This window comes from Salvia hispanica, chromosome 2 (genome assembly GCF_029641045.1).
Source record: "Salvia hispanica isolate PSC_SH4W2 chromosome 2, Shi_PSC_v1, whole genome shotgun sequence".
Taxonomy (NCBI): domain Eukaryota; kingdom Viridiplantae; phylum Streptophyta; class Magnoliopsida; order Lamiales; family Lamiaceae; genus Salvia; species Salvia hispanica.
The window spans coordinates 41,119,434-41,135,193 of NC_142693.1; the positions used below are offsets into that span (position 1 = coordinate 41,119,434).

The following is a 15,760-nucleotide window of genomic DNA, read 5'->3' on the forward strand; positions in this document are numbered from 1 at the left end:
AAGTGTGGAAAGGAGGTGATCGTCTAATTCTGCTGACCACTTCCCTTCGAAGAAAAAATTAGCTTGTGAAGGAATGTTCATAATCTTCTTAGAGATATGACGAAATTAGTTGGTGAAGGATGTGTGGGTAGTGTTCAGTATTTATGTTTACCACAATTTAGAAAGTGGACTCTTGGTAACTTAACCAACATTGAATATTATGATTGACATATAACCACTAACCCAATTCAATGGTGTGAGGAGATCAATTTATTACCATCCATGCTCAAAGCAGAGCCGTCATTCCAAGTCGGCGGAGTGTTGATGTGGGTAGATGGATGCAATTAATAGCTGGGTGTAGGTATTATGGTCTTGGTAGGTAAACTCAACGTAAATGAGGACAAATATTTGTCCTTACTCATTGATTACATCTCCACCGAATTCATAAATAGAGGTCCTTGTTTCTCCAATCTATCAACTATGGCTGCAAATAGAATTAACCCCTCCCCCCCTTGTCAAGATCTATCACCCCCAAACGAACACCGAAAGTCTGGTAAGAAATCTTTGCAGTTTAATCATCTCTCAATGTCAGTTTGTAATACCATTTTGCATACATTTCAGCGGATTCCTCCTCAATGGGTTGAGCTATATGGACGAGATCTACCTCCCCAATGCTTCCTTGTCATGCCCCACGGCGGGAAATGGGTTGTGCAGTTGCTCAACGTGGAGAACGGATGCTATTTTCGGTCTGGCTGGTCTAGCTTCGCGAATGTGAACAATGTCAACAATGGGGATATACTCTTCTTCACCCGCTCCGGAGATGATGTTTTCCATGTAGTACCGACTACCAACTTGTGCATTAACTGGTTGCCCTCCATTATATGATTATGATGGTATGTATCTAGTTTTATCCATTTCATTCAATATGGTTCAATCTCACCCCAACGTATAGCACACACATAATATGATGCAAGGGCGTTGTGGCCCGTACCGGAGACTGACGTCTTGCCGGACCTGGATACAAGCGATGACTACGACTCATCAGATGCGTGTTCTCTTGCTTCTACTGACAACGACGATGTTCAATTGCATAAGTTGTCGCTAGTCGATGAACACCCATCATTCACGGTTACTTTCACAGAGACATCAATTACTAAGACATTGGTAAAATCGTCACCACTAGGGGTGAGCAAAAAATTCGAAAACCGAACATCCGAACCGATCCAAACCGAAAATTTGAAATTCGGTTCGGTTTGTTCGGTTTTTCGGTTCGGTTCGGTTTTAAGAATTGAAAAATTTTGGTTTTTCGGTTCGGTTCGGTTCGGGTGGCAAAAAAACCGAAAAACCGAATTTATATTTATTTATTTATTTATATTATATATATATATATATATATATATATATATTACTATTATTTAATTATAACTAAAGTCTAAAATACAAGCCCTAATTGGAAAATTCAAGTTGAATCTGAGAACTGAGAAGTGAGAATCGTCCGCCGCACTCTTCCTCCCTCTAACCCTAATCCCTTCACCAACTCCATCCTCAGTCCGTCGCCGGTCGCCGGTCTGACCCCCCTCCAGCCGTCGCCCCTCCAGCTCCGGTCGCCTCCCCTGCTCCTGTCGCCCCTTCAGCTTTCACGCCGTCGTGTTCATTCTCTCCACACTTCACAGCTCGGCCTCCAACTCCAGGTAAATTCTACTTCATTCAATTGCATTCCTAATATGGAATTATAATTAATTCATTATTAGTTTTTACCTTTTGTTTCACATTCTATCAATGAAATTTTTAGATTGTTTCAGATTCTATGAATGAAATTTTAGATTGTTTCAGATTGTTCCACGCATAATGTTTCAGATTCTATGAATAAAATTTTTTTTCCAGATTTTGTGAATTAAATTTCAGATTAGTAGATGAAAAAAGTGTTGAGTATCTTGTTTGTGGTCAAAATTGGCTTCGCAAGTCTTCCAAGTTTAGTGTTGAAGAAATTCTTGAAGATGTCCAAAAGATAGAAGAAGGTAGTTTTATACATTTAAGTTTTTTGTTATTGATTATTTCATTCATTGTACTTATATAACTCTTTTTGTGTAGGTATTGCATTGATGTCTACTCAAGATTCAACAAATTAATCAATCTCCATTATTTGTTGAAACTTGCACTTGTTAGACAATATTGAAGACTTTGTCATGGAACTTCATTTTGGTTTTATTTTGATGTAATATGTTGGAACTTAGACATTTTGGTTGATGTTTTTTGTTGTGGAATATTGATTGCATTGTTGGTTGATGCTTTGATGGATTATGGATATTATTATTGTTATGTTTTGTAGGTTGAAAATTTCTAAGTTACTGTTATTCTGTTTTGTTTTTTTTTCCTCCAGATTTCGGTTTTTATTTTTGGTTTTAGGATTTTCGGATTTTCGGTTTTTTATATAATTTCGGTTTTTCGGTTTAATTCGGTTTTTTATGTTCGGTTTTCGGCTTTTCGGGTTTCGGTTTTTCGGTTTTCGGTTTCGGTTCGGTTTTGATTTTACCCTAAGTTCGGTTTTTCGGGTTCGGTTCGGTTTGGGCGAAAAATCGAACCGAAACCCGAATGCACACCCCTAGCCACCACCAACTGCCTCCTTTTGAAACCAAGTGGCTTGCTCAATTTATTAATGCCGATTCATTTCCACTCTTTGTAGGAGATTCCAATCAGCTTTTGGGATAATTACATCCGTGAAAGTGCCCTAGAAGATGCGACTTATTTCACAGTTGGTGGTTGGACGTGGGAAATGCGGATCGCAAAGAAAAATGGTAAGATTCGGGTCAAGCGTGGATGGAGCCACTTCAAGCAAGTGAATCGACTCAAGAAAGGTATGAGATGTTGTTTCTATCTTGTGGACACAGAGGAGGTGCACTTCTATGTAACAATCCATCCATAACCACAGTCGGCAAACAAGAAGGTATTACAAACTGAACAACTAGTGTTATTACTTACACTTCACTTGCATCTTTTGCTAATTTTACCCGCTGCACACATGTAGAATGCTAATGATTTAGGACTGTGAATGTAGTTTTTGACTATGTATAATAACTAAGACAAATCGGATACTTCATAACTGTTGTTCTCTGCATGCATCTATTGAATGGGTTGGATGTAGTTTGTGCTCAATGTTGATATTCATGAACTATGCATATTGTTTGCAGTATCCAACTTAAAGTACCAACAAGTAAGCAAACCATAATTCATTAGTAGTGGCCTACAATGCATACCATATTCACATTACAAAAAAAGTAAGACACTGTAATGTGCCTTTTGCTTGTGGCCTAAGTAGTTCGACAAAAGTCTAGTTCAAACCATTCCCTAACCCAACACAAACCACGACCCTGCCATAATATTATATAGTTCGACAAAAGACTAGTTCATACCATCACCAAAAACCAACAAACACCACGCCCCTGCCATACTACTCCCTCCGTCCCACTTAAGATGACACGTTTTCCTTTTTAGTTTGTCCCAACTAAGATGACTTATTTCCTTTTTTGGTAATTTTCTCTCTCCAATTAATACATTCAACCACTTTTTCTCACTCCTATTAAAATATCCATCTTTCTTTATCTCTCTGCTTTAATACTTACACTCACCTTCTCTCTCTCCAATTAAACACTTTAACCAATAACTCCTAAAATCACGTGCCGGCTAAGCAATGTGTCATCTTAGCCGGGACGGAGGGAGTAGTTGCTAGTGTAATGCTCAAGCGCATGCCACACATAGGGTTGACGTGCACCCTCCGGCAGACTCATGAAGTAGTCAAGCCGTTCAACCCTCGCAAGTATAGCGTCCGAAGCAATGAACACCTGAGACAGGGTGAGCCCTGGAACTCATCATCTGAAACACCTCCTTCCTTGCCTTAGTGACGTCGAACTCATATCCAATGCGAGCCGATAAACGGTCAAGCCTTGCATTTGTGTCATCGTGTAATTTACCAGTGACATCGATAAGACCATCAAATGCATCACCCCTTTTACGCTTCTTCTTTGCAGCAGGACGTTCACTGTCCACAACGTTGCTGTGGACGCTGTCGGTGTGGTCATCAGCTGTTCCATGATCATTCATACCGACTCCTTCGTACCCATCGTCCCATCCCGGTTGGCTTTCATTCAAGTGGCGTCCCGTGTTTGAATCACGGGATCCGGAGCCGTTAATTTCATTAGCACGGTCAGTATCTTGGGCGCTGTGGCCGCTAGCCCGATCCTTCCCGAAGACCATCTTCCAGTCATTGTAATACGGCCACGACTTGTAGCGAAGAAAACGAGCACCACTGTCAGCCTGAAACAACCAAACAAAGCCCTTCAGTTGGGAAATTGATGATACAAAACTAACTAACCCACCAAATATTCTGGAATGGTAAATATATGCTACAAAATAATCGATAGGTAACCATAAAACTTGCAACAACCTTGATTATTTCACTCCAAATATGCTCGTCACAGTCGATTTTGTAGTCGCCGTGGTTGTTGAACCCAACACCACTCCGTTCCAGTATATTACCCACAGCAGAGTAAAACTTTTTCCAAGTGTGAAGCTTCGATGTGAATTGGGGGCTGACCCTCAAATCAGTGTTCGGGAACTCACGGCGCATGGATTCTTCCAACTTTTGGAGATACCCTTGTCTGAATCTGTTGTCGGACTTCCATCCAGTAGCAACCAACTCTTTCAGAGAAGCTATGAAGTGCATATCCTCCCTGTCGCTCCATGCCCTCCGAGAGCGGTCATCACGGCTCCGCTGTCGAGAGGTCCGCCCTCCTCCAATAGCTGAAAAATCAGAACGAATAGGACTCGGATAAATTTATAAATAATCAAAACTTTAAGCCGGATGCATTCAAATGAGGCGTACCTTGACTGCCACTTCCTCCTACACGCATGTGCTCTTTTCGCCTTGAATCCCCCATTGAATGAGCTTGAACTTCAATTAATGTGGTTGGTGTAATTGAATGCCAATGGGACAATGCTATTTAACAATGATTTGTGGAATTAGGGCTGAACATTTCATTTCCCGCGCACGGATTTGCAAAATATCAGTTTAGTGCCTTTTGGGAAAAGATGGCGGGGGATTATTTTGGGGGAAATTTGAAGAAGAGTCACAAGGGTATCTAGAAGGGGCAAAATTGGGTTATCAACAAATAAATGGGGAGAAAATTGGCAGATTAACTTTTATCTGAAATTAGGGGAGGGTCTACCAAACGTGGGGCATGATAATATTGATAATAGTCAATGCTACCAAAAAGGTGATGGGATTTGATGCAATCATGCCTAATCCAATTTGAATATCCATTTTAGAATCCTAACATGTGAGATCCCAACCCTACTACCAAACGCCTCCGTATAGAAATCTTATCCCTTCTCTTTTACTCTATTATTTGTGGGCTTCACCATCTACAACACAACTACTTTTCTCCTTCTCTTTTACTACTACTTTACTAATTACACCTTAAAACTAATGTCAACCCCAAATTACCTATTTTATGGAACGAAGGAAATATGTATGTGACTGATTTCTTTTTGGTTGTTGTTTTGGGAATATGACAAAAAATATTCCTTCTATTCCATAGTAGTAGAATCATTTTTCTATTTTAGGCGTTCTATAGTAGTATTTCCTTTTTTTTAGTAAAAAGTAACACATTTTCCACTCTTACTTTTTCCTCTCTTACTTTATTATCTCTATTTTTTCTTCTCTCCTACTTTATTAGTATCTTTTTATTTACTAATACGTTACACACATTTTTCTTAATTTCCTTGTCGGAAAGAAATGTCTCTATTACTATGGAACGAAAGGAGTAGTTAGAGTAGAGAGAAAGTAAATTAAGAGAGATCTTACATTCTACTAATATTAATTTTACTATCTTTTCTCTTCATCTTTTTTACCTTACTCATTGTGCATTAAAACTCTTTTTTTTTAACACACATATTATAAATATGTGGGGAGTATTTCATTATAATTAAGAATGAAGAATTAAATAAATTTATCATTCTCTCCCAACAATCTTTTCATTCTCTTGTTATTTCTCTTCAATTTATTTCTGAATACGTATTAATCCCTAATTAATACTCTCTCCGTCCCACTAGAATATGCATTATTTCCTTTTTAGTCTGTTCCACAAGAATATGCACTTTCTAATTTTGAAACATTTTTCTCTTTAATGAGGTGAGACCCATTATCCACTAAAAATATTGTATTCTTTTTCTCTCTATATCTCTCTTACTTTACCAATTTTGCATTAAAACACGGGCCGAACCCAAAGTGCATATTCTTTGTGGACGGAGGGAGTTCTACGTATCACTGGTGCTTTCATTCTCGAACTCATGGTTATTCCTTGCCCCCTCGACTTTCTGGTGTAGATGTCATCAGATGGACCTAGGGATGTCATTCGGATTGGCCTGTCGGGTTTCGGGCCAACCCTATTCAGGTTACGGGTCTATCAGGTACGGGCTAATTGGGTTGTGATTTCTTTCGGATTATAAAAGTTTGACCGACCCTAATCCTAAAAGGTCGGATTTCAGGCTAGCCCAGGCGGTTAATCGGGTTGCTACCGATAAGATTAACATGTCATTAATCCAATAAATAATTATGAAAATTAGTTATATTCATAAAATGTAAAATATTTAATTATGATATATTTGTGATATATGCTTAAACTCAATCATAAAGATGATCAAATACTAATATTTGAGATATTTCGTGAAATTTTAGTGCATATTTAGAAATTTAAATATTTTTCACTGAATTTTAAATTTATAATTTATTATCAATTATTATATTAACAAAAATTCAATATGCAATTTATTTATTTACTATAAAATTGAAAGATATTTTTGTAGTTATTTATATTATAAAATTAAAATCAATGAAGTGTCGAATTAAAAGTTAAAAAATAGAATATAGAAATTTTATTGGATTTTCAGGCCAGCTCATCGGGTTTTCGGATCTAGTCCTAACGGATTGCGAGTTAATCGGGTACAGGCTAATCAGGTTATAATTTTATCGTGCTAGAAATTTCTAATCCTAACCCTATTAATTTGGCAGCTATTCGGATCAGCCCACGGGCTACGGGCTATACTGACATACCTAGATGGACAATAGATATTCAACACGCTAATCATAGATTCATAGTAGCGTCTTTAGATTAAACTTTAAACACATGACATCTATACAGTCAGCATCTTCAGAAAGACAACCTTTTTTTTTCAAAATTCATCCTAAGGGCATCCGTAATGGTGCGGACGATGCGACGCGTTTCCGTTTTTTTTTTAGTTTTATTCAATTTTCAAAACCTATATATAACTCTCATTTTCACTTCATTTTTCACTCTCTTCACTCTCAAATTCACACTACATTGTCTACATTTCAAGCAAAATGGATTCCGGAGATTACCTAAATCCGAATAGTCCGATGTTCGGTGGTGCACAATGGCCGGGTACAGAACCCAACGAATACTGGCCATTCGACACCAACACCGAGTACGATCCCGACTTCAGCACCGACTCGTACTGGCTGTCCGACTTGGAGCCGTCTCCCCACCGCCGCCGCCGCGTCTAGCTCCGCCACCAAGAAGAAGCGGACCAAGACACGAGCCCAGAAGTTGCCTTTAACGGAGGAGTGGGAAGAGTTCGCCCCGGGAAGGACGAACTACTCCGATCCTAAATCCATCGTCTAGACGAGATGTTGGATTGATGTTTCAGAGAATCCGGTGTTCGCCAACAACCAAAAGGTGACTGCGTAGTGGGAGCGCATCGCCGAGAAATACAACGCGGCCAAGTCGGAGTACACCTACATGCGCCACAGGGAGCAGCTCCGCAAGCACTGGGATCAAATAAAGAAGCAGGTGGGGGAGTACGAGAAGTGCGAGAGGGAGCAGGGCGGTGGCGAGAGTCTGGCGGATGTGCGGGACAAAGCTATGCAGTCGTACATGTCATTGTACGGCTATTCAAGCACTACCAGTCCTGGGCGCTCTTGAGCGACAAGCAGAAGTTCGTTGGTGGTGTGATTCCCCCATCAACGGCGGCGAGGAAGAGGGCGTCGAAGCGCACCTTCACTGATTATACAAGTAGCGAGAGTGGCACGTCTCCAATGGACTTCAACAATCCGGTGTTCGACGATGAGAGTTCCGGCACACCGATGTCCTCCCGACGTCCACCTGGCATCAAGCTTGCCAAGGCCAAGGCCAAGGCGACCACATCCACCGCGGCGCCGTCTGACCAGCCCCCGAGCCCGAGCCTGAGTGCGACCTCGAGCGAGACTTCGGCTGCGTCGCATGCCTATACGGATTTGGTGGCCTCCTCTGACTACAGGACGTTGTTGGACGCGCACAACGCTCTGATGCAGGCGACCAACCCGGCTCAAAGAGAAGGCATCCAGCGGATGATCGATGGCCTTAGCCGAAGGTTGGGACTACTCTAGACGAGCCGATGGGGCATTTTTTTAAATTTCTTAGTTTGTAACTTTTTTTTAATTTCTTATTTTGTAACTTTTTTTTAATTAAGTAAATGTAGGATTTGCCTTAATTGTGTTGTTTTTATTTTTTTATTTTGCTTGATAAATTTGCATAAATTATATAAATACAAAATAGAAGTAATATGCTTAAGGCGTCGCTTAGGGCGGGCTATAGTCTGCCCCACTGCAGGTGGAATGGGAGGAGGATAAAAATGCTTACGTGGCGGTACATAGGGCGTCGCTTAGAGCGTCCCATTGTGGATGCCCTAAATTTGTCATTTGGCATCTTCAGAATGCATTTTTTTTCCAAATTCATCCTAAATTTGGACTTTGCCGTCAAGTGAATAATTACTTTTTAGAATGCATCGTATCGCATTGATTATTTACAAGTGAATGATTTTAACCAATTAAAATTTTTGATTTATAAAACTGCAACTAATTGATTAGTACTTTCTCTGTTAAAAAAAATAGTCTCAATTATGGACCCACAAATTTAATGAAAAATTAGTATAGTAAAAGAGATGAGAAAAAAAAATAGATAAAGTTTGAGAGAGAAAGTGAAAAAAATAAGTGAGAGAGGAGAAAAGATAAAGAAAAAAAAATGGATAGAATATAAGAGAATGTGTTCATTTTTCAAATGGGGCAAAATGAAACTAATAGTAGTATTTTTTAAGAACGGTGAGTATCATATTGCATTACTTGAATATTAGATTTTAACTAGTATACCACCTGTGCGATGCACAGATCTTAAATTACTTTATAATAATCTAATATCTACACTACGTAAAACAAAAATGATTATATATGTAATAACAATTAGATATTAACAAATTTAGTAAAAATTGGCAAATAATTCAACACATGACATTGGTTGTAGTTGAAAAGGGCATTTCAGACTTCATCAAGATATAGTAAACAAACTCAGATTGCAGAACTTTCGACTTGGTTTTGTACATTTAAATAAGACTATTTCGAAATATACAATCTCAATGGCAAAAGAAATGGTATATTTTTTTTTTTTTTTTCTTCAGCAAATAAATGGTACAATTCCAACACATAAAAATTGAGTCACACATCTTCTTGAGCATCACCTTATTTATTTGCTTTAATGAATTCTCTGTACTCTTTCTTCATCTTCACACCCGATACAGTCCTGCACATTCAAATTAAAATCAAGATCAACAAAAATATAGTACTAACATTTTTTATTTTTCTCAACGACAACGTTTTAGATTCTAACAATGTATTATACAAAGATAAGGCACTCATTATCCATGCGGCATGAGCAAAAACATCACAAAGCTATCTAGATAATATGAAAAATTATCTTGGTGCTATATCCGAGACGAATGCAACGGGTTGTAGTCCATAAAGGAATCGAAATATTGATGGTTAGGACAAAAAATACCATTTTTGACGCTCCAAATTTAACCAACCTGATCATTTCCTTGTTCTTGAAAAATTGTACACAAGGTGTGCCATGATTCCTGCAGCCTCAGCTATTTCTGGATCTTCCTCGATGTCAATCTCGATCAAATGGACGTGCTAGTCGAATTCATCTATGTCCTGCCAAGTCAATAGCATTAGCAACCCCTGCGTACAAGTTAAAGAGATTAAAACCAACTCTCAGGGTGAATCTTCAACCTTGTAAGGTCTTTTAACATACCTAGCAAAATACACTTGGAGAAAGGCAGTGTTGTTAGCATGAAAAGATCATGAAGCACAGCTCGAGATCTGTTAATCAAATAATCCAGCTCATCAGCTATAGCCAATCTGTAACCATAATTGAAGTATTCAGTGAGTTGAGAAACAATAGAATTCGTAGAACTTGAATGCATATCCTACATAATGGCAACTAAAGATTTACTTAACCAAGAAATAAACTGTATAAAATGTGAACTATCATGTCTTATGCTTAAGGAACAGAAAAAGGCACATGACACTCACATCATCTTCATGCCAGGGGTCTGTTGAGAATACAAGTTCTGAAGCTGCTGCAAAGATGATGTAGAACGACTACGTTTCTTCCCAGAATGGTTTTGCTCAAAAATATATAACAGCAAGGTGGTCTTGGTTTGAAATCACTCGTACATAGCATCAACATACCTTGCTAAAAATATCATTCATGTTTGCAAGAGAAGTGCAATTGATGGGCAAGACATCTGGATACTGTATACATTCCTGTTCCCCACAGAAAAGAAAATGCATATAGATGATAACACTGAATTGTAGGAAAAGCATGTTGTTTATCACAAACGGAACATTTCATCTACTTAAGCTAAAATTCAATCCTTAATCAAGATCAAAGGAAAATTTTGATTGAGGCTCCTAATTCATGAAACAAACATGGGAACCCAAAATTTCACATAGACATATTACTTAATAGCATCAGTGAATATCATGCTATTCAAATTTTCTGTATCTAAGAAAAAAATAATTTTAGATGCAGCAGGAATGAAACCTCATTTGCCCAATCGGCAAGCATCACTTTTACTTTTGCCATCGTAGATGAAAAACTTCCATTGTAGTGATATACTCCTAACCTCCCACTCACTCCACTTAATCACATGTTTGTAGGCTTTAATTATACATTTTTAATTTAATATAATTTTTTAAATTTAATGGAAATCTTGTAAATTTCTCCAAAACTCCCCTTTTATATATTGTATAGATTACAATTGATAATTACATAGAATGATAGAATTGGTTTTTGATTTCTAGATCGGTTTCCCACCAAAATATGAACAGAATTGTATACACTTACTCAGACTGCAAGCACATGCTATTATACATACTTCTACTTAAGGGGTGTATTATATTACTAATTACTCCCTCCGTCCCAGAGAAGTTGGCATACTTTAAAAATGGCACGGGATTTTAGGAGGTTTTGTTTTGTGTGTTAAATGGAGAGAGAAAATATAATTTTTATATTCATGTGAGAGAGAACTTTTTCCAAAAAGGGAAATGTGACATCTTTTGTGGGATAAACTAAAAAGGAAAGTGTGCCATCTTTTGTGGGACGGAGGGAGTATTTAAGTTGTTAACTCTGCAAACTCATCAATACAGTGTATTAAAAATGTCAGCACAGTGACATTAAAATGTCTAACACATTATATTAAAATTCAACAAAATTATGTATTGATATTTTAATTTCTAACCCCTTCTACTTAGTAGTATATCCAATAGAAGATTTTATTCATATTAGACATACAAGTCCTAAAAACATTAGCATACTCAAATAAAAAAACAATTGAATCAATTGAAAACCAACCGCAAAAGAGTAGAACAATTAAAATAGGGATATTCGCATCTAATATCATAAAACTTTTAAAAAGTTGGGTTTTTCCCATGAACTTTAAAATTGACAAATAATATCACGAACTTTACCCCGTGTTTGTTTTTTCCCACGAATGAAAAAATTCCCACAAATAATATTATAATACCGATTTTTTTTCATAATTTCTCAACAACAATTTTGAAAGTTTCAAGTTTTTCAATATTTGAAGATAGCTTTTTTTGAAACACCCTCCAAAATTATTCTTTAATCTATTAAAATAATATGAATTTTTTCATTGGTGGGAAAAAACAAACCCAAGGTAAAGTTTGTAATATTATTTGCCAATTTTAGAATTCATGGGAAAAACCCAACTTTTTAAAAGTTTCATGATATTAGATACCAATATCCCATTAAAATATGTCTACATACGAATCACAGAAAAAGTATATAAAAACACATCAACTTCGAAAAATTGTAAATTAGAAAAACTTTCGAGATAATTCACCTCAAGATTTAAGTTTAAATTGTGAATAGAAAATTTAGGTGTCCACAACCTAATGTGCCAAAGATAACAAAAATGACAATACCCTAAAATGCCAACAAAGGCCATGCCATTATCACCAAAAAAACAACCAAAATTGACAAAAAGGGGCTTCAGATCACGTCCTTCACTCGTCATCCTCTTCATCCTCATCATCATCATCGTTACCAGCTGCAGCATTCAGAGCATTCAACCTCTCAATCAACTTGGCCTTCCTCTCCTCGTAAGTCAGTTTCTTAAGGTTGAATCTGAAAAAGACATGATATCAGTTAGGACAACATATTTGAATTAAATTTAAATATTTTCAAGAATTTCAAACAATCATGGCTTACCTCTTGTGCTCCTTTGGTGCCGGTTTCTCAACCTTCTTTTGAATAGGATTAGCACGAATGGCAGCATGGACCTTCTTGTACAACTCCTCAATGTTATCTGCATCAATTCCCCTCTTAATGTATTCACTAAAGTGAGTCTGATACTTCTCAGGCTCGTCTTCGCTCAAAGACTGCACAATTAAATTCACATCGTTATAGGTCAAAACATGCAAGTGTATCAATGATGAGAAAGGAACTGAATCAAGACTTACGTTCATGTAAGCAGCAACATGTCCACCATAGATGTACTTCCGATGCACCTCAGCATCAAGTTGTTTGCTGTCCTTGCTGAATCCAGCAAACCTCTTCTCACTGTGGGGAATATCAACTCCAGCATCAAGAGCACCCTGCATCGTAAGTAGGATTACTCACAACTACTCATTTATGGTTAAGAGTTTAATAAGATGAAGCACATTTAACAATGTTTTAGGTAAACGATTCCCAATTAAAACAGAATGTACCTTGAGTGCACCAAAAACGCGGTTTCCGGTTGTGGTCTTCAACAGACCGACATCAAGGAGAGCACGGAATGGCCTCCTGCTGTCAGCTGGTTCAACAGAGTAATCCTCTCCAGTGGCCTGAAAAAATCCAATCAGTCACATGGAAGCGCAAACATCTAATAACCAGCGAATAAATACAACATTCATAGCATAGTAGTGATCACAGGCAATGTTATATGGAGTGAGTATATACACTATACACAAGTGTGCTCAGTTAGAGACAGAAAGCATGCTTACAAACAAACATGTATATCAGGAACATAGTAAGCCATAAATGATGAACTACCTCAACATTTCCTTCATACTCCTGGTCCAATTCAAGCTTTTTCAGAACACGGCGGCCCAAGAGAAGACCAGCGCAGTAAGCTAGATAACAAAATCAGTAAGTACACAGAATTATTGGTACAGTAAATACAAAATCATCAGTTTGAAATAATACCAGCAGCATAATTGGTTAGGCCAACTTCCAGTCCATAACCAGGTAGCTCATGTGCATACGCAGAAGCAAGAACGTGGTCACCAGCAATGCTAGCCGAGCAGATTTGTGCTATAATATCTTTGTTGGTCTAAAATCCAGGTTAAGATACTAAACATAGTGACATAAACTTATCCCACAACTCCACAATGGAAACTAACAAATAGCACCAGATAACACATGGAAAATCATAACTCATAACTTCAACTTATATAAACAAAAGCAATTCAAAAAACGAGAAGAGTAACAAAACTAAAGATGAGCAGCGAAGGATACGAATCGCACAACGAAGCGGAACTTGGGAGTGTTGTATTTATTCTTATCCTGATTTATCATGCGAATCCTGGCACGATAGTCAGTTTTCCCCTCTGCATTAAAAATCAACCCAATTCATAAGATTTTACAACTAAAGCATTAATCACAAACAATCCCGAGCAACCTACCTCTTCTTCTCTTGAATTTAACCTGATAGCGCTTGAAATAAGCGTTGGATTTTTGTGCCTTCGCAAACACCTGTACATAGAATCAATATGTATCAGCTAATACACCGGAAATCAACCACGGCTACCATAACCTATAAATCAATCCGACTATGAAACCAAAAATCAAAACAAAATACAATTAAAACAGAAGTAGGAAGCACAGAATATAAATAGCAATGATCATAAGATTGAAATCTAGTGAGAACGAGAGCAGCAGAATACATATATATTCACAAAACATAATATCTAATTCCAAGAGAAAACTATATCAGGCATTATACATCGAGAATTGAGATAGGATCTGAAATCTCACCATTTTGGCTGTTGAGAAGGAGAGAGATCGACGACGAGAGAGCTGAGAAAATGCTGCGGAGCAACACTCAAATAAACTCAAACCCTAGCTTAGGAGCATCCTAAATCCTACGGCTGCGATTAATTGGTGGTTTAATGGGCCGGGCCGGCCTTTTTCTCTTTTATCAAAATTTAAGAGCCAACACTTTTTGTGTAACTGATTGACATTATTTGTGTAAAATAAATACTGTTTTGGATAAATTTAAGGGAAATTGGTCCCTAAAATCATGAACTTTGCACAAATTCTGGTTTTTCCCATGAACTTTCAAATTAGTACCATAAATCATGAACTTTCATATCGGTTTGGTATTTCCCACGGCGGGTCAGGAGTAAAATCCGGCTAGCTTATGTGGCATTTTGAATCCTATTTGGCATATTTCTTACAAGTGGCATGTAGATTGGCATATCTATGTGGAATATTAAACACAATATTATTTTTATTTGTCAAAATACAACTCTAAAAAAACAAAAAAAAACAAAACAAATTTAATAAAAAACCACACACTTGCGCTACGCTACAGAATCAAAACACAAAACCTTGTTCTCTTTCACAAACCCTAGAAACACATTTTAGGAAATTTCTTTAAAGATTCTTGGATTATTGGTTAAAGAACAAAGCAACAACAATTTTAGTTGTCTATTTCAGCTTGTGATCTCGAACACCGCCCTCAATGTCAATGAGGTGGGTCCCCCTGATTTCAATTTTTTTTTTAATTTTTGTCGTTTTTTCCATCTTGGTGGTGGTGAATACTTTTTCAGCTCCCCTTGTTTGTTTGTGTTTATATTGGTCCCCACATATAGAAAGATTACACGATTAACTTAACAAGTTGAGTATTATAATGAATCAACAAGTTTATTCATGTATTATAACTTAATAGGTATATAAACCCCATGAATTAGACTACAAATTATTTTGATTACAGATTGATTGTTTGCACAAATTAGTTGCTGACTGAAATTTTGATTTAAAATTGTAGGATTGAATTTGATATACATTTTCATCATGGCGGGTCTATTGTAAAAAATGGTGGCTTGGAGTTATATGTAGGTGGAGATATAACTCCTAAGGTTGATTTTGACGAAGATAGATTTGGGTATTTTGATTTAATTGATGAAGTTAAGAAATTGGGCTATGATCAGTGGAGTAAACTTACATATAAGATACCTAGGTCTATGAAAATGGTAGACATTAGAGATGACAAAGATGTGATGGTGATGTTGTCACATCTTGAGCTTAGAACAAGAATTTTGAATGTTTATATTATTGATGGAACACAATCTGGTGTTGGTAAGCTTGGCGTGGAGGATCCT

General features: G+C 37.3%; 3 protein-coding genes and 1 pseudogene across 3 annotated transcripts; 1 reads left to right on the forward strand and 3 right to left on the reverse strand.

Annotated features, from left to right (window-relative positions):
* The first annotated feature begins 459 nt into the window (after window positions 1-459).
* On the forward strand, window positions 460-864 carry LOC148932417 (B3 domain-containing protein At4g01580-like). The gene has a single exon (XM_089065093.1). The coding sequence runs from the start codon at window positions 460-462 to the stop codon at window positions 862-864; it is 405 nt and encodes a 134-aa protein (XP_088921219.1).
* Window positions 865-3,677: 2,813 nt separating this feature from the next.
* LOC125205730 (uncharacterized) lies at window positions 3,678-4,913 on the reverse strand (annotated as a pseudogene).
* Window positions 4,914-10,007: 5,094 nt separating this feature from the next.
* On the reverse strand, window positions 10,008-10,955 carry LOC125195219 (DNA replication factor CDC6-like). Its single transcript, XM_048093403.1, has 5 exons — window positions 10,914-10,955; window positions 10,559-10,633; window positions 10,400-10,476; window positions 10,119-10,225; window positions 10,008-10,045 (listed from the first exon to the last, which is right to left on the reverse strand). Exons 1-5 carry the CDS (start codon window positions 10,953-10,955, stop codon window positions 10,008-10,010), a joined length of 339 nt encoding a protein of 112 aa, XP_047949360.1.
* A 1,237-nt stretch (window positions 10,956-12,192) lies between these two features.
* On the reverse strand, window positions 12,193-14,536 carry LOC125202395 (large ribosomal subunit protein uL18-like). The gene is made up of 9 exons (XM_048100784.2): window positions 14,412-14,536; window positions 14,060-14,129; window positions 13,893-13,984; window positions 13,581-13,707; window positions 13,428-13,507; window positions 13,103-13,219; window positions 12,854-12,988; window positions 12,603-12,772; window positions 12,193-12,518 (listed from the first exon to the last, which is right to left on the reverse strand). The coding sequence occupies exons 1-9, from the start codon at window positions 14,412-14,414 to the stop codon at window positions 12,398-12,400; spliced, it is 915 nt and encodes a 304-aa protein (XP_047956741.1). The 5' UTR covers window positions 14,415-14,536; the 3' UTR covers window positions 12,193-12,397.
* Between the last annotated feature and the right edge of the window lie 1,224 nt (window positions 14,537-15,760).